Source organism: Rattus norvegicus, chromosome 7 (assembly GCF_036323735.1).
Source record: "Rattus norvegicus strain BN/NHsdMcwi chromosome 7, GRCr8, whole genome shotgun sequence".
Taxonomy (NCBI): Eukaryota; Metazoa; Chordata; class Mammalia; order Rodentia; family Muridae; genus Rattus; species Rattus norvegicus.
The window spans coordinates 114170533-114193741 of record NC_086025.1 but is presented as its reverse complement, the minus strand read 5'-3'; the positions used below and the strand labels follow the sequence as shown (position 1 = coordinate 114193741).

Sequence of the window (23209 nt, the reverse complement as noted above, 5' to 3'; positions counted from 1 at the left end):
GCCAGGGCTACCCTGTCTTGAAAGCCCAAATAAATAAAATAGAAATAATAATAAATGGAGGGAGCGGGAGGGGAGAACAGAAAAAAGAAATATAGGGCTGGTAAGATGGCTCAGATAGTAAAGGAATTTGCCAGCTAGCCTGATGATGTGAGTTCCATCCCTGAAACTTGCACGGTTAAAGAAGAAAGATGACTTTCAAGTTGTCCTTTGACTTCCACAAATATACTCTGCGGAGTGGGGAAGAGTGTGCGTGTGTGTGCACATGCGCGTACACACACACACACACACACACACACACACACCAGAAGATGACCCAGGAAGGTGGTGGGTTTCCTTCATCATGCCTCACACTAGGACCTACACGAAGGCTCAAGACACAGAGACAATGGATGTGCAGGGCTTGGCTTGGCTCAGTTACTCTCCCTTCCCCCTTGAGTTTCTGGAACAGAGCCTGTCTATGTTACCCAGGTTGACCTTGAATTTATAATTCCCCAGTCTCAGACTGAGTGCAAGGATTATGGTTATGTGCTACCATGTGGGATTCAGATTCTCTTTCTTTGGAAATCTCAAGGTCATACAAACATTTCAGTCTATCTCCTCCACCAAGAATAATCAAAAAAAAAAAAACTGTAAAAATGAGGATTTCGTTTTCCTTTTCATAACCTGCTGCCTATTCTGGAAACTCTGCAGTCTAAAATAATCCAGTCTCGTGTCACCATCTTCTTCATCCTGGCATCTAGCACTCTACTTGCCATGGAGTAGACTAAAGACAGCCCTGAGTATTTTGCCAAACTTCTCACTGACAGGTAGTAATGTTGCCTTTTGCCCTTTAAATCTGGAGTCCTTCTGGGACTTGGTTTAATCTGACAGAACATGGAGGCCTTCTGTGGCTAGACCTTAAGATATCTGTGGCTTCTGCATTCTTGGAACATACCCTGGTGGATCCCAGCCACCTTAAGGCAAACAGAAAGGTCACATGGAGATGCACCTCGATGCTTAGTCAACAGCTTCAAGTTGAGCTCCTAGCTGGCAGCTGACACTGGCTGCCAGCCATGGGTTGAGTTGTTCTGGACGTTTCTGGACAACTGGGCATCCAGCTGATTGCAGAACCAGCCAATACAATATTGGAGCAAAAGAACTGCCCTACTGCGCTCAGCCAACTACCACCAAGTCATTACAGACAGCACAAGGCTGTCGTGGGAACTTAATATATGTAAAGACACTTCTTTTTATTTTTAGAACAAATTAAGAGTTACCAAAAAAATTGCAAAGATAGGGCTTTTCTAACCATGCCCTAAACCCAGTGTATGCTCATTTTTACCCTGGTCCTAACCTGGCCCATTTGTCACAATTAAAGAACCATAATGACACATTATCATTTACTGAAGTGTGTATTCCACTGAGATCTCATTAGCATTTACACATGTCCCTGGATCCCACTTAGGATTGCACACTGCATGTAGTCATTGTGTCTCCTTAGGCTCCTCTTGGCTGTTTCTCAGACATTTTCATTTTCCTTGATACCTGCAGTCAGGTATTTTGTAGAACCCCCTCACAATGGCATCATCCTTGTAATTTTCTGAGTAGAGTAGGGCATTGAGTTTAAGGAAGAAGTGCTACTTAACACTACATCAATGGCACATACTGGAAATATGACATCACTGATAACGTTGAATTCCATGCTCTGGCTGACCTTGACAGATCTCTCCACTATGTGGAGCCACATTAAAGGAAAGGGAAGTTACTATATGCATCCTTCAGAGTGGAGTATCTACACAGGCCCTTCTACTTATAACACTGCTTAGCCACTACCACACAATCCTATACACCAGAAACCTAATACTCTTCCTCCAAAGCCCAGTCCAAGTATTCCCTCTTCACTGTGAAGCTTCCTCTAAGGAAGAGTGCAATGCTTTAAAGTAGATACACATAATAACAGTACCATAGCCCACATCTGACTCTCACGTAGGCTCAAGTTCCCAGTGTGCAAACACTATGCCCACATAGCTTGGTACACTTATAGCTAGGCTACAGTAAATCTTAAGTACCCAATAAGTGCTTGCAAACTTAATTAACTAGATGCCTATAAAAGTATAGCATTTTTGATAATATCTCAATAAAAGAAAGAAAGGATAACACCAAACAGTTAAGGTCCAAATATATGTCAGTAAATCTACAGCAATGCTAATGCTCGCTGCTGATACACAGTTCTATCTGTTGTAGCTAGGCAAGGCACCAGAAAAAAAGATCATTACATTCAATGAGTGAGAGCCACGGTGACAGATAAAATGTATTTCAGGTCAACAGGCACATAGATGTCAAATGAAGTGGGTCACATGAGTCTCTAAGGGAATGAGGAATCAAGTGCATACCTCCTACCTTTAGGCGCCATTAAAAACTTTACAGCACATCATTTTCATACTTAACCTCTGCAAGTGTAACAAAGACTGACTCATGGTGAGTGTGCTGGATGTATTCAGTGTTCTTTCTTATATACAGCAGGGAAATTAACTAAGAAGTGGTCCTTGGTAAAAGTACAAGGAATAAGCACTGTGCTTCTGAAAGAAGTATTTGGGGAACTTCTAGAGTTTTACTATGACAACTCTGTTGATGTGCATGCCTTTAGTGTTTATAACATGCACTTTCACTAAAATTCCAAGACTGTCGTTGGCCATATAAAACTGCATTCCAGTGATCATTCAGGGAAAGATAAGCAATAATCCTAAACTAGTATGGAACTAATATTCTTGTTTCCACGTAAAACTCTAGCACACAAATCACCAAAAGAAAACAAAACAAAATCACAATGTAATAGACACCTCTGTGTCAGCACCTGGGACAGTTCCTGGCACACGACAGTGATCGATAAGTATTTGCTGAATTAATAGAAAAAGAGAGAAGAGGACTAAAGAAAACAGTAAAAGTAAAATTAAAAAAGGAAGCGGGGGGGGGGGTTGGGGATTTAGCTCAGTGGTAGAGCGCTTGCCTTGCAAGTGCAAGGCCCTGGGTTCGGTCCCCAGCTCCGGAAAAAAAAGAACCAAAAAAAAAAAAAAAAAAAAAAAAAAAAAAGAAAGGAAGCCGGGTGTGGTGGCGCTCAGTCAGGAGGCAGAGGGACATGGATCTCTGTGTTCAAGGCTAGCCCGGTCTACATAGACAGTTCCTGGACAGCCAGGGATATACAGAGAAATCCTGTCTCAAAAAACAAACATGAAAAGAAAGGTAATAATAGGATGGATGAGACAGATAAAATGTGCTTTTTGTGTAAACTTAGTGACTTGAATTCAAGCCTAGGAACCCATAAAAAAGCGAACCACATAAAGTTGTGCTCTGACCTCAAGTTTAATGTGAGGCATGTGTGTCCACACACATCATACAATATTAATAATTGTTTTAGAAATCAAAAAGTTATAAGAAAAAATACTGGAAAGTACACATTTACATAACTTAAGAATTATGCTATGATTTACCTACTGTGGGCTTCTGGAAGCTACTGCCTACTTCATCTCTTTTTTTTTTTTTTTTTTTGGTTCTTTTTTTCGGAGCTGGGGACCGAACCCAGGGCCTTGCGCTTCCTAGGTAAGCGCTCTACCACTGAGCTAAATCCCCAGCCCCTACTTCATCTCTTTTGGGCAGAGAAAAAACAATTAGAATCTACAGTTCCCAACTCTCGACAAGTACATAATCTCTAATCCTCTCTGAATGTAAGCACCTCCAGGAAAAAGCCTGGAAACCGTTACAGCATTCTAAGATTCTCTTCACGAGGAACATCATGCTACACGAAGCTGTCCTTCCCAGGCCACCCTAAGGCATTCTTGCTTTCTATTTAACATCCTCTCCGTGTCTTGTCTACATACTGACCAGCATACTTGCTTCTTACAGTCTTAATATCTGCTCCGTAGCTTCCACTTTAAACCTTTCCCCTCAAGAAGAAATCTTGTTATTCGGGTTCTCAATTATGCAGCCCACTCTCTAGATCCCTGATTCCATCTTCGAGACAGGACAAAGAAAAGCTGAACTCACTCTTTCCTCTAAATCTCTTTTTCCCTATCCCTCACTCCTGCTAAGGAAGAACAGGAACTCAGATGCCATGGCACGCTGGCTCCTAGCATCCATCAAGCTTGCAAATCTGCAGCCCATTTTATGTTTCTACTCTGATCCTTCCACTTTTTCTTCCATCTTTTCTTCTTTTCTCAAGCGAGCACAGCCCTCTCCAGTCTTTAGAAAAAGGTTTTGAGGTTGGTGGTGGCAGCAACCACAGTGCACACTTTAATCCCAGTGCTCAGGAGGCAGAGCAGGCAATTTCTGAGTTTGAGGACAACCTGGTCTATAGTGCAAGTTCCAGGACAGCCAGGGCTACATAAGGAGACCCTGTCTCAAGGATCAAAAGCAGGAAGGAGCTGGGGAAATGGTTCAGAGGTTAGAAGCACTAGATGTTCCACTAGAGTTCAATTCCCAGCACCCACATGCAGCTTACAACTGTCTGTGACTGCAGTTCCAGGAGATCTATGGCACCAGGCACATACACGGTGCACGTGTATACACATGAAGGCAAAAATACTCACACAAATAAAATAAATCTTTTTTAAAAAGAAACAAAACCTTACAAAGCTTGTAAAAAGTTTTATTAGAGAAATTTTATGTATGTATAAAGTGAATTTGAACGAACCTTTTCACAGCCACCTCCAAGATTCAACAGTTGTCCAGTATCTGTTCTTTTTGTCTCATCTATCCCTTAACTCATCCTTCCCCATGTTCATTGACTACTACTTCACAATTGTAGTGGGTACAATTGATCTGTGTCTACTTGTAGTTTTTATTATTATAAATTTACAGCATCCTATCAAGCACAGAGCTTCTCCAGCAAAACTATCTCTCGTAGGTTTTCTCATGCCGCTTCCCTTTAATAAGTCTTTGCTGTTGTTTTAATAAATAGGTAGGTACTTGTTAGGCTGTCCTCAAACTTTCTGGACTCAAATTATCAGGCTCTTCTGTGCTAAGATCACAGGCCGGGACTGCAGGCATCTTCCACAGTGATGTGTCCTATCACTATTTTTGTTTGTGCCCTAAGATAGGGTCTTGCTATGTAGCTGAGATTGATATGGGATTTTCATATAGTCCAGGTTAGCTCAAAGTTGCAATCCTACCTCAGCCTCCTAAGTGCTGGAATTAAGGGTGTAAATCACTATACTAGCTTTCATTACTTCCTTAATATTATATTTATATCACACACACACACACACACACACACACACACACACACACACACACACACAATTTGCAGGGTGCTTGCTTGCCCAATATGAAGGAAACTCTCAGTTTGATCTCCAATAATACCATATAAACCAAATGTGTCTATAATCCCAGCACTTCATTGGTTTGGAGAAAGAATCGTGGTGTGTGGGGGTGTGGGGGATGTGTGTGTGTCTGTGTGTCTCCTTTGTGTTTGCACAGCAAGGACTTTCCCTTTTTCTGGAAATTCCCCCATTGATTTGAGATGCAAAAGGACCTCAAGCCCTCCTAAGGTGAAATCGGTTAACTTTAAAACACATTTCAAATCTGCCTTTCCTTTGTCTCCAGTACTAGCACAGGAACAAGGGCTTCTCTCTCACCTGACAGCTGCAACTCAGGGTCCCAACCCCTCCCCTACTTCTGTCCAGCAGTCTCCAGATGGTAAGACTGATGGCTGCCCAGTTCAGAGAACAGGTCCACATGTGGCCTTTGAGGAGCACAGGCTCTACACCCTTCTCTAATCTGCTATCACACTGGGCCACCTGGGCATCTGATAGTTCCTGGAACAGGCGGGGGCTCTGTAGCCCTTTCTTCTGTTTAGAACACTGCTCTCCTCACTTTTCATGTAGTCAGCCTCCTGGTTCTTTAGCTAAATATCTGTCTCAGAGGCCTTCCTCCACCGTCCCAACTCTTCTTCCTAGTCACTTTCTAATCTATGTATTATTTTCTGTTCTTCGCAGTACTCACGGTGGTTTATAATTAATATCTTTATATTTATTTCTCTCTTTAAAACGTGACCATCCCAAGAATAACTACTCTCTGTTATAGCATCTCATAATATGTGATTAAGAATTACTTATTGAGGACTGGAAAGATGTCCCAGTCACTAAGAGCACTCCCTGCTCTTTCAGAGAACTCAGGATTGGTTCTCAGCACTGACATGGTGGTTCACAACCATCCATAACTCCAGTTCCAGGAGGTTCCACACCCTCTGCTGACATGCTTATGTAATGTACAGTAGTGGTGCACATATATACACGCAGGCAAAACATTAAAAAATTATTATTAAAAAAAGAAATAGACTTAGCTCAAAACCCCACTTTACAGAAAATGTTCTACTTATCCTCCAAATCAGCTTTCTATTCACAGATATCCAAAATTAGGTTAAGATACTACTGTAAAGTTCTACATTAACAAAAATCATTACAAATATAAGATTTTATACAAAAAAGCAAGACATGAAGATAAAATTTTTTTAATTAAAAAGACTGATGACAATGAAGTTAAAATCCAATTTTTCTTTTTGTTAATGTGAGACAAGGACTTGGTACATAGGCCTGGATGGATTTTCTTTCATTTGATAGCCCAGGCTGGCCTCAAATTCAAGGCAATCCTCCTGTCTCAGTGTCCCAAGTAGATTAAAAGTATGTGTTGTTGTGCCCAGCTGTGTTCTCTCATTTTTAATCTGATTTTGACCTAATATGTCATTAAAAGAAAGCCAATGTTTCCTTCCATCCCAGAAAACAGAATTTGCCTTCTATATTTCTGGCTTGTTTCAAACTTTCACAAGTATATACAATTTTCACAGTATAATTTACAATACAATGCTAGTACCCTAATCTCTTAGGAGGCTAAGGCTTCATAAACTCAAGGCTTGCTGGGTTGCTAAGTAAGTCCAAGGAAAGCCTAGGTGATTTAGCCAGAGCTTGTCTCAAAATAAAAATTTAAAAAGGGATAAGAGTATATAGCTCAGAGACAGAATTTATCTAGCATAAGTCAGGCCTTGGATTTTATCCACAGTCAGTTGGTCGGTCAGTCTGTCAGTCTGTCTGTCTGTCTCTCTCTCTCTGTCTCTCTCTCTGTCTCTGTCTCTCTCTCTCTCTCTCACACACACACACACACACACACACACACACACACACTTCAGCAAAACTTACTTTTAAGTAATCATGTAGCATGGTGAAGAACACTGAGAAGGAAGATCTCATCAGTCTAGTTTCTAAATTCACCTACAACAGAGCCCCAGCTCAGCCCCTCCACTGCCACTGCTGCTCAACTTCTCTGCCAGCCCCACGTGGCTCTGTGGAATAACGTACTGACCTGGGAGCTGCTCTCTTCCTCTACTTCTCCCTCATTGGTGTGCATGGGAACAGATTCTGTGCAAAGCTCTGCAGACACACACAGACACTGCCTGGGAAGTAAAGAGAGAAAACACGAGTAAGGGACTTCAAGGTAAAAGTCTGCTTTTTCAAACACTTGATGAAAATCCATCATGGACATCCTGGGTGAAGCAATGACTTTAGGTGGACCTCTCCGTGTGCACGAGTATCATACGGCATCTGGGAGGAGGACAAAGAGGGAGAGCTGGGGCAGAAAGCTTCCCCAGCTTGGAGGACAGTTGGAAAGGTTCAAGTCACTGGGGGATTAAATAGCTTTACATTTCTCAACCCATTTGTTTGCCTTTGGCAAAGGTGATAACGGAACTCTTCAATGACTCTTAGAGTAGACTCCTGCCAGAAAGGATGCCAATGAGCAAAGATGTGATATCACAGTGTGTCAGTCTCGTCTGGAATTGACTGAATTTCTTGGTTATAACTATGTTCAACATCCTTGGCTTTTGTAACTGGTTGTTTGAATAGATATGGTCCCCACGGATTCATGTGTTTGAATGTCTGCCCATAGGGAATGGCACTATTAGGATATGTGCCTTGCTAGAGGAAATAGGTCACTGTGGAGGTGGGGCTTTGAGGACTTAAATGCTCAAGCTACACTCAGTGTGAAACATGTCCAGTCTCCTCAATGTCTTCAGATCAAGATGTAGAACTCTCAGCTCCTCCATCACCATGTCTGCCTACATGCTGCCATACTTCCTGCTGTGATGATAATGGCCGGAAGCTCTGAAACTGGAACCCAGCCCAAATTAAATGTTTTCTTTTATAAGAGTTGCCTTGGCCATAGTATCTCTTCACAGCAATAAAACCAAAACTAAGACAGTAGCTGAGGTACTCTAATTACTAAGTAATTAGTAATTTCCTTTTAAGAAAAAATATGCCTAAGAAACTAAATGTCAGATCATTTATTTTCTACAAATTGGCTATTTATAGAATAATACAATAAAAGTAGCAACGTCTCCTCTAGTAATAAGGGCTATTAATAATAATAATTATGAGACCAGTGACACTGCTTCCAAGCCTGACACCTAAGCTCAATTCTTGGAACCCACACAGTGAAAGGACAACTCTCCAAAATTGTCCCCTGACCCACACACACATATCATGTAGTATGCGCACACAGTCAATCAATAAATGTGAAAAAATAAAGAGTATGCGTCAAGAAGTCTGTTAAAATGTCATATAATTTAGAAGGCTGGAGGCGCCAGGTGTGGTGGCGCACACCTTTAATCTTAGCACTCAGAAGGTAGAGACAGGAGAATTTGGCTTGCATAGTGACTTCCAAGCCAGCCAGTGATATATGGAGAGCACTTGTCTGAGATACATAATTTTCCCTGGGTTCCATGACCAGCACTGAAAGAAATAAAATAAAAAAATAGTGCTAAACTTTAAAATCTAGAATTTTTTATCTTTTTTCTTTCTTTCTTTCTTTCTTTTTTTTTTTTTTTTTTTTTCGGAGCTGGGGACCAAACCCAGGGCCTTGCGCTTGCTAGGAAGCTTTATCCATCTGTTTTTATGCATATGAGTGTGTTGCCTGCATGGAGTCTGTGTACACATGTGTGCCTAGTGCCTTCTGAGTTCAGAGAAGGTGTCAGTCTAGAGTTACTTATGAATGTTAAAAGCTGCTATGCGTGCACTGGGAACGGCACCTGGGTCCCCTGTAAGAGCAATTAGTGTTCTTAACTACTGAATCATGGCTCAAGCCCCTCAATGCTAATTTTTTTAGTTTCTTTTTGACACTTAAATTTTTTCAATTTTCCTCAAAACTCTCTCATTCATCCTGGCCCCATTCCTTCTCTATTTGTCTTTTTTTTAAAGCTAGATTTCCCAAAAGAGAGAATATTTGCAAAATCTGTCTTAAAAATCTAGTTTATATTTTAATAACTTCAAATATGTAATTATTAAAAAATAATTAATCAAACCAACTAAAAGGAACTTCTATGAGTGACCTTCACAGTGACCACTACAAGTGACCACATTGACCACAAGTGACCAGTACACCTGAGGCTCACAGTGAACACAATCTACTCCCACAGCAACACCAGCAATGACCACTATGACTGCCCATATCAATGGTCAACACAGTGACCACAGGGAGCACTACAACTAACCACCACAGTTTCACTGTGACTACAAGTTATGATAGTGGCCACAACAGTTGATCACAACAACAGGGACCACAGTAACTACAATAGTTACCATCATAGCTGACTGTTTTAGTTAGGGTTTTACTGCTGTGAAGAGACACCATGACCACAGCAACTCTTTTTTTTTTCTCTCTCTCTCTCTTTTTTCTTTACATTTCAAATGTTATTGCCTCTCCTGGTTTCCCGGCCATAAGCCCCCTATCCCCTCTCCATCCCCACAGCAACTCTTATAAAGAAAAACATTTAATTGGGGTTAGCTTACAGTTCAGAGGTTTAGTCCATTATTGCCATGGCAGCATGGAGGCACACAGGATACTAGAGAAGTGTCTGACAGCTCTACATCAGGATCCACAGGCAGCAGGAAGAGAGAGTGAGCCACTAGGCCTGGCTTGAGCATCTGAAACCTCAATACCCATCCCCCAGGGACACATTTCCTCCAACAAGGCCATACTTACTCCATCAAGACCACACCTCCAATAATGTCACTCTCATGAGTCTATGGGGACCATTTTCATTCAGACCACCTGACCATCATGGCTAACACTATGAGTGACCACCACAGTGATCACTATGACTGACTCTCAACGTGAACACTACAGCTGACCACCATAGTGTCCATGACAGTGACCATCAGTGTTTACTATGACTAACCACCACAGTGGACACTACAACCGAACACCACAGTACACTACAACTGAACACTACCACAGTGCCCATGGCCATTACCATTATGGGTGGCCATCACAGTGAACAGTATGACTGACCAGTACAGTGACTACTATGTAATAGCTAAAAAGATGCTCATAATGCATGTTTATGTGCAAAGAAATTCTTTACGAATGAAATCAGGCCTCGAGATCTGCTCTGGTACAGGCCTCTCTATACTCAAGCCATAAGACCTGAGGCCAAGAGGGACTTCTACATTTCCACAGGTTATATGGCAAAGGGTATCAAAATATCTACTGTGCTCACTAAAAAAAGTTTTTAATAAACAAATATATAGTTATATAATGAGAAAAGTAAAACTGGCATACTTGTATTTATGAATCTCTATTTACTCAGGCCCAGATGAACAAACATTGTTCAATTTCTCTAAGCTCACAAGTAAAATAAGCTTCTTGGGGTTAATCATGTCCTTCACTTTTTATGGCAATTATGTATAAATAGAATGGTTCTATGAAACTTAAGTTGGTGAGGCTGGGGATCAGATCAGTTGGTACAGTGCTTGCCTAGCATTTTTGAGGCCCTAAGTTTGATCCCCAGTACCTTATAAAATTAGATGTGGTATGTACAGACCTATAATCCAACCACTTGAAAGACTGAGGCAGGAGAATGCTTTAAATTCAAAGCCAACCTAGGAGACAAAGTAAGACTCTACCTCAAAAGTAAAAGAGAGAGGGGAAGAGAAAGAGAAAAAAAACCCAGACAACATTGGAAATATTTAGTAATCTGTCCAGAAAGATGTACTTTCCATGCAAAGAGTCTCCCTCTTGGCTGCAGTGCAGATCACATTCATAGGCCATGCATCATCGGCAAGCCTCAGAGCTTCTTCCTGCTCTCAGGTCTCTTTCTTTTCTTTTTTTTTTTTTCCTCTTTTCTTTTTTTCGGAGCTGGGGATCGAACCCAGGCCCTTGCGCTTGCTAGGTAATCACTCTACCACTGAGCTAAATCCCCAACCCCTGCTCTCAGGTCTCTATTGTCACAGATAACACTGTTACTCTCCATCACCTATAGGTCTTTGCTTCCTCCATAAGAACTCTATCTCTGGCCTCTTGTCTTAGGGTTTCTATTCCTGCACAAACATCATGACCAAGAAGCAAGTTGGAGGAAAGGGTTTACTCAGCTTACACTTCTACATTGCTGTTCATCACCAAAGGAAGTCAGAACTGGAACTCAAGCAGGTCAGGAAGCAGGAGCTGATGCAGAGACCATGGAGGAATGCTGCTTATTGGCTTGCATCCCCTGGCTTGCTCAGCTTGCTTTCTTCTAAAACTTAAGACCACTAGCCCAGGGATGATACCACTCACAAAGGGCAGGGTCCTCCCCACTTGATCGATAATTGAGAAAATGCCTTACATAGAAGCATGAAGCTCCTCAAGGGAGGTTCACTTTCTCTGTGATAACTCCAGCTTGTGTCAAGTTGACACACAAAACCAGCCAGCACACTTCTCTTTTAAAAAAACATTTAACATATATAGTATTTTGCTTCTATATGACTCTGTGTGTGTGTGTGTGTGTGTGTGTATGTGTGTGTGTGTGGAGTCCAAGGAAACCAGAAGAATCTATCAGACTCCCTTGACTTAGAATTACATATGGTTGTCAGCTGCCATATAGGTGCTGAGAATTGAACTCTGGTCCTTTGGAAAGAGCAACAAATGCTCTTAACTGTTGGGATCTCTCTCCAGTCCCATCTAGGAGGTATTATCTTTTCCTCTTTAAATAAAAGATTTATTTTATGTGTATAAATGTTTTGCCCAAATGCATGTACATGCACCATATGTGTGCCTGTTAATCCCCTAGAAATGGGCTTCCAGATGGTTGTCAGTTATCACGTGGGTCCTGGGAATCAAACCTGGGTCCTTTGGAAGAGCAAATGCTTTTAACCCTGAGCCATCTCTCCAGTCCGTTCCTGGCCTCTTTTATCTGTTGGCCATGACTGAGCTAACAGTGATGCTCACTGACAGTAGACTGGAAGACCAGCAGTAGCTAGTCTATGACACTTATTCTTATCAGGTAAACTTTTTTTAAAAGATTTATTTATTTTATATTACTCTGCTGCTGTCCTCACCAGAAGAGGGAATAGGATCCCATTACAGATGGTTGTGAGCCACTATGTGGTTGCTGGGAATTGAACTCAGGACCTCTGGAAGAGCAGTCAGTGCTCTTAACCACTGAGCCATCTCTCCAGCCCTCAGGGAAACTTCTTTTTTTTTTTTCCTTTTCTTTTTTTTGGAGCTGGGGACCGAACCCAGGGCCTTGCGCTCTACCACTGAGCTAAATCCCCAACCCCTCAGGGAAACTTCTTAAGCTACTAGCTTACCTTTCAGATTCTCTCTTTTTATTATTAAAAATCTTGTTCTAGTCTGATTTCCTTGATTCTATCAGTTCTGCCTTCTCTGTCAGTCACTCTTTTCCCCTTCAGTGACTCCTCTTCCCTGTCCCCAGAAATAAGCACTTACCTATCTTCTGACCTTCTTATTATTCTCTGTCTTTGAGGCTTTGACCCAGCTCCTGCCTCTATACCCACTTCTTAATCCATTATTTCTTCACAAGTTCTCGTCCATTCCTCACGGCCCAGTGAAGCCTCACTTCTTGCTAGAGTAGACATGGTTAAAGCTGACCAACAGGACACTGAACCACCCAGCGGTGGTAATAACAGGCAAATGTACTGTTACTAAGCATGAAGGGGCAAGGAGCAGTAGGAGAGATAGCTGTAGCTATAACCTCGGACTCAACCACTAATGCTTTAGTTAGGTGTGACCTTGAGTAAATTACTGCTTCTCTCCGGTTTGGTGTCCCTAAGGAAACTTGGGGAGAGTAATTTTTCTGAGGATTAACGTCAATCCCAATATTGATGGCCCATCCAGTAGCCCCTCTACTCTGAGGCTTTCCTACAGGCTCACATCCTCTAGTTACCTCTAGGTCCTTTCCCTGTTACTGTGCACTTCAGAAGTAAGGCTTCTTCATCTTTCTGCTCCTTCACTTCTAGCTGCCCCAGAGCTTGCCTGAGAGCTCAGAAACACAAGGCATATGGCTCTCAACACTTTTCAAGCTATCCAGGAAGCAGACATTCTTCTTGGTTCCTCATAAATTCCCCACAGAAAGTAAAGTCAATTAAATTCTGCTTGTTTGTTTGTTTGTTAAATTATGTAGCCGAGGCTGGTCTTGAACTCCTGATCATCTTGCCCTCACCTCCCAAGTGCTGGGACCACAGGCATACACTAAAACACCTACGAAGCCTGGGGAGTTCTGAGGTGTAGTGCTGAGAAATGCACTGCTCTGTATACAGGTGTAATAACAGAAGCATCACCACGGCTCCTGGATGACATCTCCTTCATCTCATTTTCCAGCAGGAGAAAGACGGTGCCACTTCTGTACCTCTGCTGTGCTGAACTGAAAGTTTTTATTTTTGTTCTTTTTTGTTTTATTTTAAAGATTTATTTATTATTATATTTATATGAATACACTGTAGCTATTTTCAGACACACCAGAAGAGGGCATGGGATCCCATTAAAGATGGTTGTAAGGCACCACGTGGTTGCTGGGATTTGAACTCAGGACCTCTGGAAGAGCAGTCAGTGCTCTTAACTACTGAGTCATCTCTCCAGTCCCTTTATTTTTATTCTTTGTCTGGTATCCTCGGAAGTCAGGAGAGGGCATTAGATTCGTGGAGACTGGAGTTACAGATGGTAATAAATTACCATGTGAGTGCTGAAAATCAAACCTTGGTCCTCTATGAAAATAACAAATGTTTTTAACTACTGAGCCAACTCCCCAACCCTTAGACTAAAATCTTGATAAAAGGACATAAAGTAAAAATGTTAGAACATTTTACATTTGGGATTTTTGAGGCTTCTGTTACAAGCTTGGCTTTAGAGAGGGACAAAGTGTTTTCTTGCACATTAGACCAAAGCTGTATACTAGCGTCTAGCTACTGAGTCTTATAAACTATAGGCCACCCAGCATTTTGACCTCAGCAGTGACTGTAGTTATGGCAACTTTGTCGTTAGGTAAGTGGCTGTTTCTATAGAGACAAGGCTGCATGCATTAGGCTCAGAAACCTTAGCAAAAGCTTAGGGGTTTGCAGGTCTCACCAAGAATAAGCCAGAACTTGTCACAGCGGTTGGTGGTACTGAAAGCTCATGTATACTGAACAACGTTGGTTGTGAGGTAGTCTCACACACACTGACCACTCTGGCCCAGCAAGCAAATGCCAGCCGTGCTGGCCTGGGCAAAGGGAACAGAGGTTTAGCAGGCTTGAGTGGCTGCAGAGTACAGAGATTGCTGCCTGACCTTGAATTATGCCTGCCCAGCTTTTCCTAAGCCGGCATGGCTGAAGCAAAGATTAGATGGTGAAGAGACTCCTTCACACGGGCTTTTTAGACATCAGGAAGTGGGACAATTATTAGCTGTCTATAAGTACAAGACAGCTAAACTTCAAACAGCACATGTACTACAAAGCCAGTGAAGGTCTATGTTTAAATTGTTTGCACTAGAAATATGTGTTTCAAAGAGAAAAAGAAAATTATGAGGTTTCTGACTGTATCTACTGGGAGAAAGGAAGGAAGGGTCTGGGATACCCTGGCAGACCCAGACCTACTGGTTAAGACTAGTACAGCGGAGGACAAAAGGGCATGCTATAGAAGAAAGGCACCCTCCCAACACTCTTGATGTTTCCTTCCTCACAATACAGTGCCAATGTTTGACTATTAGGGATGTAAACCCCTGACAGGGTGAAGGGCTTATCTGATTAGTGTATCTAGAAGAAACTCAACCTGGACTCACAATTCAGCCCTCTGCTGCATCTTTACCTCACCAATACTCATTGTGCTCTGCCCCACTCTTCCGAGAGGAGGCTGACCTCAGACTAGGGCTGCCATCTCGCTATCCTTGTCAGGTCCTAGAGTTCATAATAAAAGGCCTACCTGCCCTCAGATATAAGCCAGCTCTCTAGCCTAATGCGTTCATAACAGAAGGACATTTTTGGTCCCTACTTGTCTCACCCCTTTGTCCTTCGCCTTTGTTAGCTCAGGGCTTGGTAGGGAGAGTATTATTCAGTGGGTCCTCTTCCACACAGTCCTTGGTATTAGTAGCAAACCTTTCCTTCCAAACTCTTCACTGACCTTGCTTCTTCCCACAGATGTCCTCTTCTGCAAGTCACTCAGACAAGCCTGCCTATCCTCTCCACGTAACACGCTAGTCTCTCTCTGCACAGCCCCAGGCCATACCTGTCATAGTTTACATCTTACATGCCCCCTGAGGTATGAAGCCTGTCCTCAGAGACTGACCTGGAAGGTGTTGAGGCCTATAAACGTCTGGTCTTTGAGAACATGCTCTTAGAGTGGAGTGAGAGACACTTTCTTCCATTCTTTTACTAACTCGAGGTAAACAGTTTTGTTTCGACTCGCACTGCTGCCACGATAAACTGCCAAACTCAGAGGCTGTGGGCTTACACCTAGGAAACCCTGAATCAAAACGAATCATTTTTCTTCATGTTACTTACCTGGTATAAGTGTGTGGTGGCAGACAGCTAACAACACCCCTTGAGAAGCCCCCTGCATTTATCCATATCCCTTCCTTCTACTGTCCACCTGATTTATTTCTATACTCATCCCTGACCTTCCTACTGGTTGGTGTGCCTGCTTGCTGGGAGTCATTGGTAACCTGTTTCCCTCTTTGCCTTTCATTCTCTCTCAACTTCTGTTGTTCCTGTGGAGTTAACCGTAGTGCTTTTAAATGTGTTTCCTTTAGTCGGGTGTAGGAGTGCACACCCTTAACCACAGTCATCAGGAGGCAGAGGCAGAGGCAGACAAGTGTCTGCTGAGATCCAGACCAGCCTGGTCTACATAGCTAGTTCCAGGACATCTAGGGCTACACAGAATGAGACCCTGCTCAAAACCCAAAACCCAAACCAACCAAAGAAAAAAAGAAGTGTTTCCTTTTCCATCTTGACAGGCTACAGGTGCAGCTCAAAAGTAAAGTGTGTGCTTAGTACTCGATCCCCAGAGTCCAAACAAATCCTGCCCCTACAAAACCCTGCACACTGGGCTGGAGAGATGGCTCAGTGGTTAGCAGTGCATACTCCTCTTGCAGAGAACCAGAGCTTGATTGACAGCACCAGAACTGGGTGGCTTACAGCCACCTGTAACTCCAGCTGCAGGCAATCCTACACCTCTGGCTACTGAGGTGTATTCGCATGCATATACCCACACACTGGCACACAGAACATACTCAGAATTAAAAATAAAAATAAGTCTTTAGAAAAAAATCTGCAAGTCTTGATGAGATTCTTGTTTCAAAATATGGCTTACAATCGTTCTTAAGGATCCAGTTCAGTTCTACTGTCATTTTGACAAAAAAGAATAACACAGGCGATACTCAAGTACACGGTGAACTAAAAGTGTTACTTGGGAACTGCAGAGGAGTGTGTAAGATGTCTGTGCTAGAACAGTGATGAAAAAGACAATTTAAAGATTCAACAAAAGCCAGGTGGTGGTGCCAGCCTTTAATCCCAGCACTTGGGAGGTAGGTAGATCTCAGTGAATTTGAGGCCAGCCTGGTCTACAAAGCAAGTTCCAGGATAGCCAGAGCTGTACAAAGAAACCCTCTCTCTAAACAAAACAAAACAAAACAAAACAAAACAAAACAAAACAAAACAAAACAAAACATACAAAAATCATTGGCAGGGGTAGCCAGCAACAGTAAAGCTGTTCTAAGTCATGGAGTGTGTGTCTGACTGGTTTCAGCAGAACATTCTACCATTTTGTCTTACATTTGGAGAGTCTTCACCTGATACTATGCTCAGGATGAAAAGACAACATAGTGACTGTTAATTACTATGTAATAAGATCAGACACATTCTGTGGACTTCTCCTATAAGACAGAAAGAGTGCTGGAGTTCAAAGTCTCCTAGGCCCCAGCCCTTGCTCTCTCCAGCCTTACCCATTTGCTTTCATTGTTCCTGACATATTGAACTACTTCCTGCCTCACCAATGTGCCACACTGGTTCAGGCTTCCATATTTCTGTTCATCTTCTTCCCTCTGTCTCTCTCTCTCTCTCTCCTGTGATGTCACCATTTCTCACTCCAAGGTCAGTCTGTGTAATGTATTCCTCGACCCATCTCCAGTGGGGCCTGTTTCCTCAATGAGGCCTGTCTGAATTCCATTATGAACCTTTAACACCTTTCTGGATTTATTTGCTCAGAGATTCTCTATGTTACAGGGGTGTTCCTGCACCTTTGTTATCAGATATTAGATCTTGTTAATCTCTGTATTCGGGCTACTTAAAACTGTGCACCTGGGGCTGGTGAGATGGCTCAGCGGTTAAGAGCACTGACGGCTCTTCCAGAGGTCCTGAGTTCAAATCCCAGCAACCACATGGTGGCTCACAACCATCTGTAATGAGATCAGATGCCCTCTTCTGGTGTGTCTGAAGACAGCGACAGTGTATCCACATACATGAAATAAACAAACAAACAAACAAACAAACAAGCCCCGTGCACTTGTATGCAGCAGGGCATAGTGGCATACACCTTTATTAATCCCAGTCCTTGGGAGGCAGAGGCAGGTGGATCTCCAAATTAAGGCCAGCCAGGTCTACAGAGAGAGTTACAGGATAGCCAGAGTTCCACAGAGAAACCCCATCTTGAAAAACAAAAAACAGGGGTTGGGGATTTAGCTCAGTGGTAGAGCGCTTGCCTAGTAAGCGCAAGGCCCTGGGTTCGGTTCTGAGCTCCGAAAAAAAAAAAGAAAAAAAAAAGCAAACAAACCAAAACAACACCAAAAACTATGCACCAGCCATATAATGGATATTCAGTGAGTTTCTCGGTAGAAGTAAATGAACTAACCAACTTTTTTGAAGTGCTTTTTATGAAAAATGCAATGAATGGGGCTAGAAATAGGGCTCAGCAGTTAAGAACACCCATGTGGCAACTCACAACCAGCTGTAACTAGTTCATACCATATTTGCAAGCAAACACACATAGAATAAATCAAGTTTTAAATGTTATTTCCTAGCTCTGATTCCCTGTCAGCAGGGAACTGCAGATAATGACAGTGCACTGTATTTTTAAAAACTAGCCAGGGGCCTCGAAAAACGGCTCAGAAGGTAAGTGACCACTGCTCCTGCAGAAGACAGGAGTTAAATTCCCAACTCCCACATGCAGCTCACAATCACCTGTAACTCCAGCACTTATCTAGCTATGAGCACCTGCGCTAACCTTATATACCCCTCTCTTACACAATTAAAAACAAAAACAAATCTAAAAACAAAAGCCAGAGAGGAAGCTTTCCATGTGTTCATGAAGACAATGAGAACTGTTTGAGGAGCCAGGTTTGCTTACCCCGACTTAAACATTACACGATATATATGTGTCAAAACAGCACATGTACCCTTGTAAGTATGTAAGATTCTCATGTACATATATATATATATGTGTGTGTGTGTGTGTATGTATATATATACATATATATATATGTGTGTGTGTGTGTGTGTGTGTGTGTGTGTGTGTGTGTGTGTGTGTGTTGTTTAAAAACCCTTGGAAAGTTTCAAGAAGGCTCAGAGTTTACAGACAAGATGTAGATGTTGACTAGCTTAGTGTAAAACAACGGATGACTACTAGAGCACTAACAGCAGGGGTTTTCAATTTGGATGAGAAAGATCCCACTGTGGGACCAGGAGGAAGGCCAGCAGGAGAGCTAAAGCAGCAGAATGTCTCTTCTATCTTCTAAATGCTGACAGAAGAAAAAAGCAGCAACCAAGACACAAAGCCACAACAAACTTCTGTCTATCTAGAAAACAACCACAAAGGTCTTCCAGAAGCATAGGGGCAATGCTGGTGGTATGGAGTTTGTCTAGCACGAGGAGGGCCTTGGGTTTGATGCCAGCACCACCAAAGAAAAGACAACTAAAAACAAGACTCAGAGAAATTCCCCTTCTGTAGAAGAATGCGGACTCAGACTGAAGTTACGTTTTGAAGGTTTCTATAGGTCCCAAGATGTCACAGGGGCAGGTTCAGTGGAGTGACTGTTAAATCCCTTTTAGAAAGCAAATGCGGGCTGGAGCAGTAAGAACTTCTCACTTAACTCTGCAATTGCTAATCCTAATGACTAACTTCTCACCACAGGATAAGGCATTGGATATCAGTATCAATATGAATGAATGCCAGTGCATTTTGTGAGTCTGAGTGTGGTGTTGGGGACAGAACCCAGACATCGGGCATTGTAGACAAGCACTCTACAACTGAGCTATATCCCCAATCTCAATACCATATATTTTAAAGAAAACAGCTAAAGTAAGAATGCAAAAGCTGGGGGCTGGGGATTTAGCTCAGTGGTAGAGTGCTTACCTAGGAAGCGCAAGGCCCTGGGTTCGGTCCCCAGCTCTGAAAAAAAGAACCAAAAAAAAAAAAAAGAATGAAAAAGCTGATGTTATGGCCGCATTTTGCCTTCCTGAAAGGACGCAGAAAATCTGGGGCTGGAAAGGTAGCTTAGTAGTTAACAGCATTTGCTGCAGTTACAGAGGACATAGGTTCAGTTCCCAGTACCCACATAGCAGCTATCTGTTACTCCAGTTCCAGAGGATTCAACACACTCCATGGGCACTACATATATGTACACAGACATATATGCAGGTAAAAAAACACCAATATACAGGGTATGAAAATAAACTGCCAGATGTGGTAGTGTGCCATCTTTAATCTGAGCACTTGGGAGGCAGAGTAGATAAATCTTTGCAAGTTTGAGCCCAGCCCAGTCTACATAGTTGAGTTCTAGAACAGCCAGGGTTATGTAAAGAGACCCTGTCTCAAAGAAACCATAAATTTAAAAAATTAAATAAATCTTTTAATCCTGAACTATATATTTTTCAAATACATTTGTTTGTTTGTCTCTCTGTATGGGAGTCTGCCCACATGTTCACCTGCGCACATGTGTGTCTGGTGCCAGAGAAGATCGGAAGGGGGCATCAGGTCCCCTGTACTAGAGTCACAGAGAGTTCTGAGCTACAGTATGGGTGAAAGGAATCAAAGGCAGTTCCTTTGGAAGAGCAGTCAGCGCTGTTAACCAGTGAACCATCTCCCCATCGCTACATAAATCTTTTTTTAAAAAGGAATTCAAGAAAGAAGCCCTCCCATACATTTTCCTGACTTATGGCCACTGATAAAAACTTACCTCTGACAGTATCCTGGGGCAACTGAGACGATCAGTCTAGGTTACATTCAGTGCAAAAAACCCAAGACCCTGAAGAGAAAACAAAAGTCACAATGAGCCAAAGAGATGACGTAAGACGCCCAAAGAAGCAGCAGGGCAGGCAGTAGACAGTTTCCTCAGAATCCACTCTCTTTCATTTAGAGTTCGTAGGCCAGTGGCCTAACTCTGCAAACATCTTCCTCAAGGGTTCTTTTAAGTTAAATGAAGTATGAGTAAAATCCACATATAATGCAAGGTGCCAAAGACCCATTCAATAAAGGCCAGGTCATAATAAAAAATGTGCAGTAAAGACTGGGGATGACGCTCCCTGGCACAGAAGTTGCCTAATGTGTGAGACCCTGGGTTCCACCCTAGCAATGCATGAAAATCGAGCAGTTTCTGAAGTGACATTAAAATCTACATTCAATCTTTATGACTTCCTTCTAAAAAAAACTGATTCTTTGATTATTATTACTGTGTGCATGGTATGTTTGTGCGAACGAGTACAAGTATGCAACAGTGTTCGTGTGGAGTTAGGGGACAACTTTCAGAAGTCAGCTCTCCCCTCCATCTTGGTGTGGGTTCCAAATTAAACTCAGGTTGTTAGGTGAGCACCTCATGTGCTGAGCATCTTACTGGCCACTCTCTCTCCATAGGACACGACGATGACTAGCATAGCACCAAGAGCTCAGTAGCGACATGCAGTAGAGGGCAGTGACCAATAGCCCTCTAATTCATTTTAAGGTCTGCTCAACAAGAGGAAAAGTCATGCCAGGTCCTGGAAACTTAGCCGACTACCTATAGCTAAGTGTACCTATAATCTCTAACTACATTCTAAGTATATGTCCTTGAAGGTAAATGTAACTCTCTCTCACCCCTTATCAAAGAAACTTCTCTCTGAAACTAATGGAAATCATTATAAACAAACAAAACTAGGGCCGGGCATGGTGGTGCATGCCTTTAATCCCAGCACTAGAGAGGCAGAGGCAGATGAATCTCTGGCCAGCCTGGTCTACAAACTGAGTCCAGCCAGAACTCTGTTACAGAGAGAAACCCTGTCTGGGGGATGGGGGAAGGAGCAAGGGGGAAAAAACACAATCAAAATGCAGAGAGCAAGAAAGTATGTAAAGCCCATTCCCAACTGACACAGCCACAATACAATTCTTGTACCTAAGGCTCAGGCCTCATTTGGAAGAAGGGCCAGAAAGATTAACTGCTTCTCCTTAGAAATTTAGTAAGAGACTACACTGCTTAAGTCTCTGCAAAACGGACGCCTAAACAAGAGCTGCACAACTCCGACACCGATGGTCACACTAACAGGGAATGGGGACAGCTTGTGGACCTCAACCCTACAAATGCTATGGGCATCTGAGGAATGCTCAGAGTAGGAGAAATGATCTTTCCCTATAAGAGCCTATACAATACCCTGAAAGTAGACAGCCCTGAAACCATATATATATAGGTAGCCTGAGCAAGACGTATTTATGTATTTAGGAACACACACACACACACACACACACACACCAATAATTAAAGCCATGAATTTGAGAAAGAACTGGGTGTGGGGGTGTTACTCATCGGACAGATTGACAGGAAAAAAAAGAAAAGGTAGGAAATGATGCAATTATAATTTCAAAAAATAAATTTTAAAAAGATACTGTTTCTCTATGTAGCCAGGCTGGCCAAGAATTCACAATCTTCTTGTTTTACTCTCCCAAGTACAGGCATGCCACAATACACAAACAAACCTTTACTATTTCTTGTTTTGTCTGTTCTACCTCAAAAATACCAAATTGCCCTTTAAATGTTTCCATCTTGATGTCTCATAATCACTTCATACAGAACTTGACCCAAACTCTACCTTTACCCTGCCTAGACTGTTCCTCGCCTTCTTCCTGTCTTCATCAAGGCCCAGATTTCTGGTCCTCAGTCATATCAAGTAATCTCACCTTCCCCAAGCCCCTCGCACAAGCCCATCGGTGAGTGCTGGCATTTATGCTTTCAAACTCTGCATCTCAGATCCACCCACCATTCTTCACTTTCACTGATCTCGTCACTTCTTCAAAGGCTATGTTCCACTCTTGCTTCTCCCTAATTCACTGCTAAACAACAGTTGGCATGATCTCTTAAATTTAGCTCATTGCCAGCCGCCAGTAAATACAGAGCTGACTTTATTTCTGATGACAAATCACTCTCCTGCTCAGGATGCACCTACTTTGTGTATGGAGTTGGGCGAAGCAAACCCTAGTCCAGGCTGACAGAAAACTGTCTCTCTCTGGAAGTTGCCACTTGGTTTCACAACCAACTTTGTACTCTAATCTATGAGAGGGTGCACCATTCCCAAGGCAATGCAGTATAAGGGACAGCTTTAAGTCCCCAGTATGCCACAATAGTTAAAGGAGTACTTTACTGAATGACCACATCTGCCATTATCTCTGTCTACTGCAGTTAACTGTTTAAATCAATACACCAATGATGCTGCAAACAGAATTAGGCCTATCTCGATTACTCCCCCAATCCTTCTGCTATAACACACTGCTGTTACAACAATCTCAAAAGCAAATGTGACCTTTGTGTGTGCTGTGCCTACACTGAGTCAGTAAGAACTCATAGTGAGTACTCTCCACAAGCATTTCTCCTCCACCATGAAATGACCTGGTCTCTTTCTCCACCACATCTGCTCTGATTTATGCTGAGGACCCTCCGCTGATTCCCTTCCACTCCTCTGCCACTGGTGTCCTCTCCATGAACTTT

The 23209-nt window shown here is 42.5% G+C and overlaps 1 protein-coding gene across 10 annotated transcripts in view; it reads right to left on the bottom strand.

Moving 5' to 3' along the window:
- Tnrc6b (trinucleotide repeat containing adaptor 6B) overlaps positions 1 to 23209 on the bottom strand; it is a 217437-nt gene that overhangs the window by 156269 nt on the left and 37959 nt on the right. For 5 of the 10 annotated variants that reach the window (XM_063262961.1, XM_063262966.1, XM_063262971.1 and 2 more), the window contains exons 1-2: positions 20438 to 20478; positions 7330 to 7420 (exon numbers count right to left, since the gene is read on the bottom strand). In XM_063262961.1, coding sequence (XP_063119031.1) covers positions 7330 to 7374 — 45 coding nt within the window. In that variant the 5' untranslated portion in view covers positions 7375 to 7420; positions 20438 to 20478. 10 annotated transcript variants of the gene reach the window in all.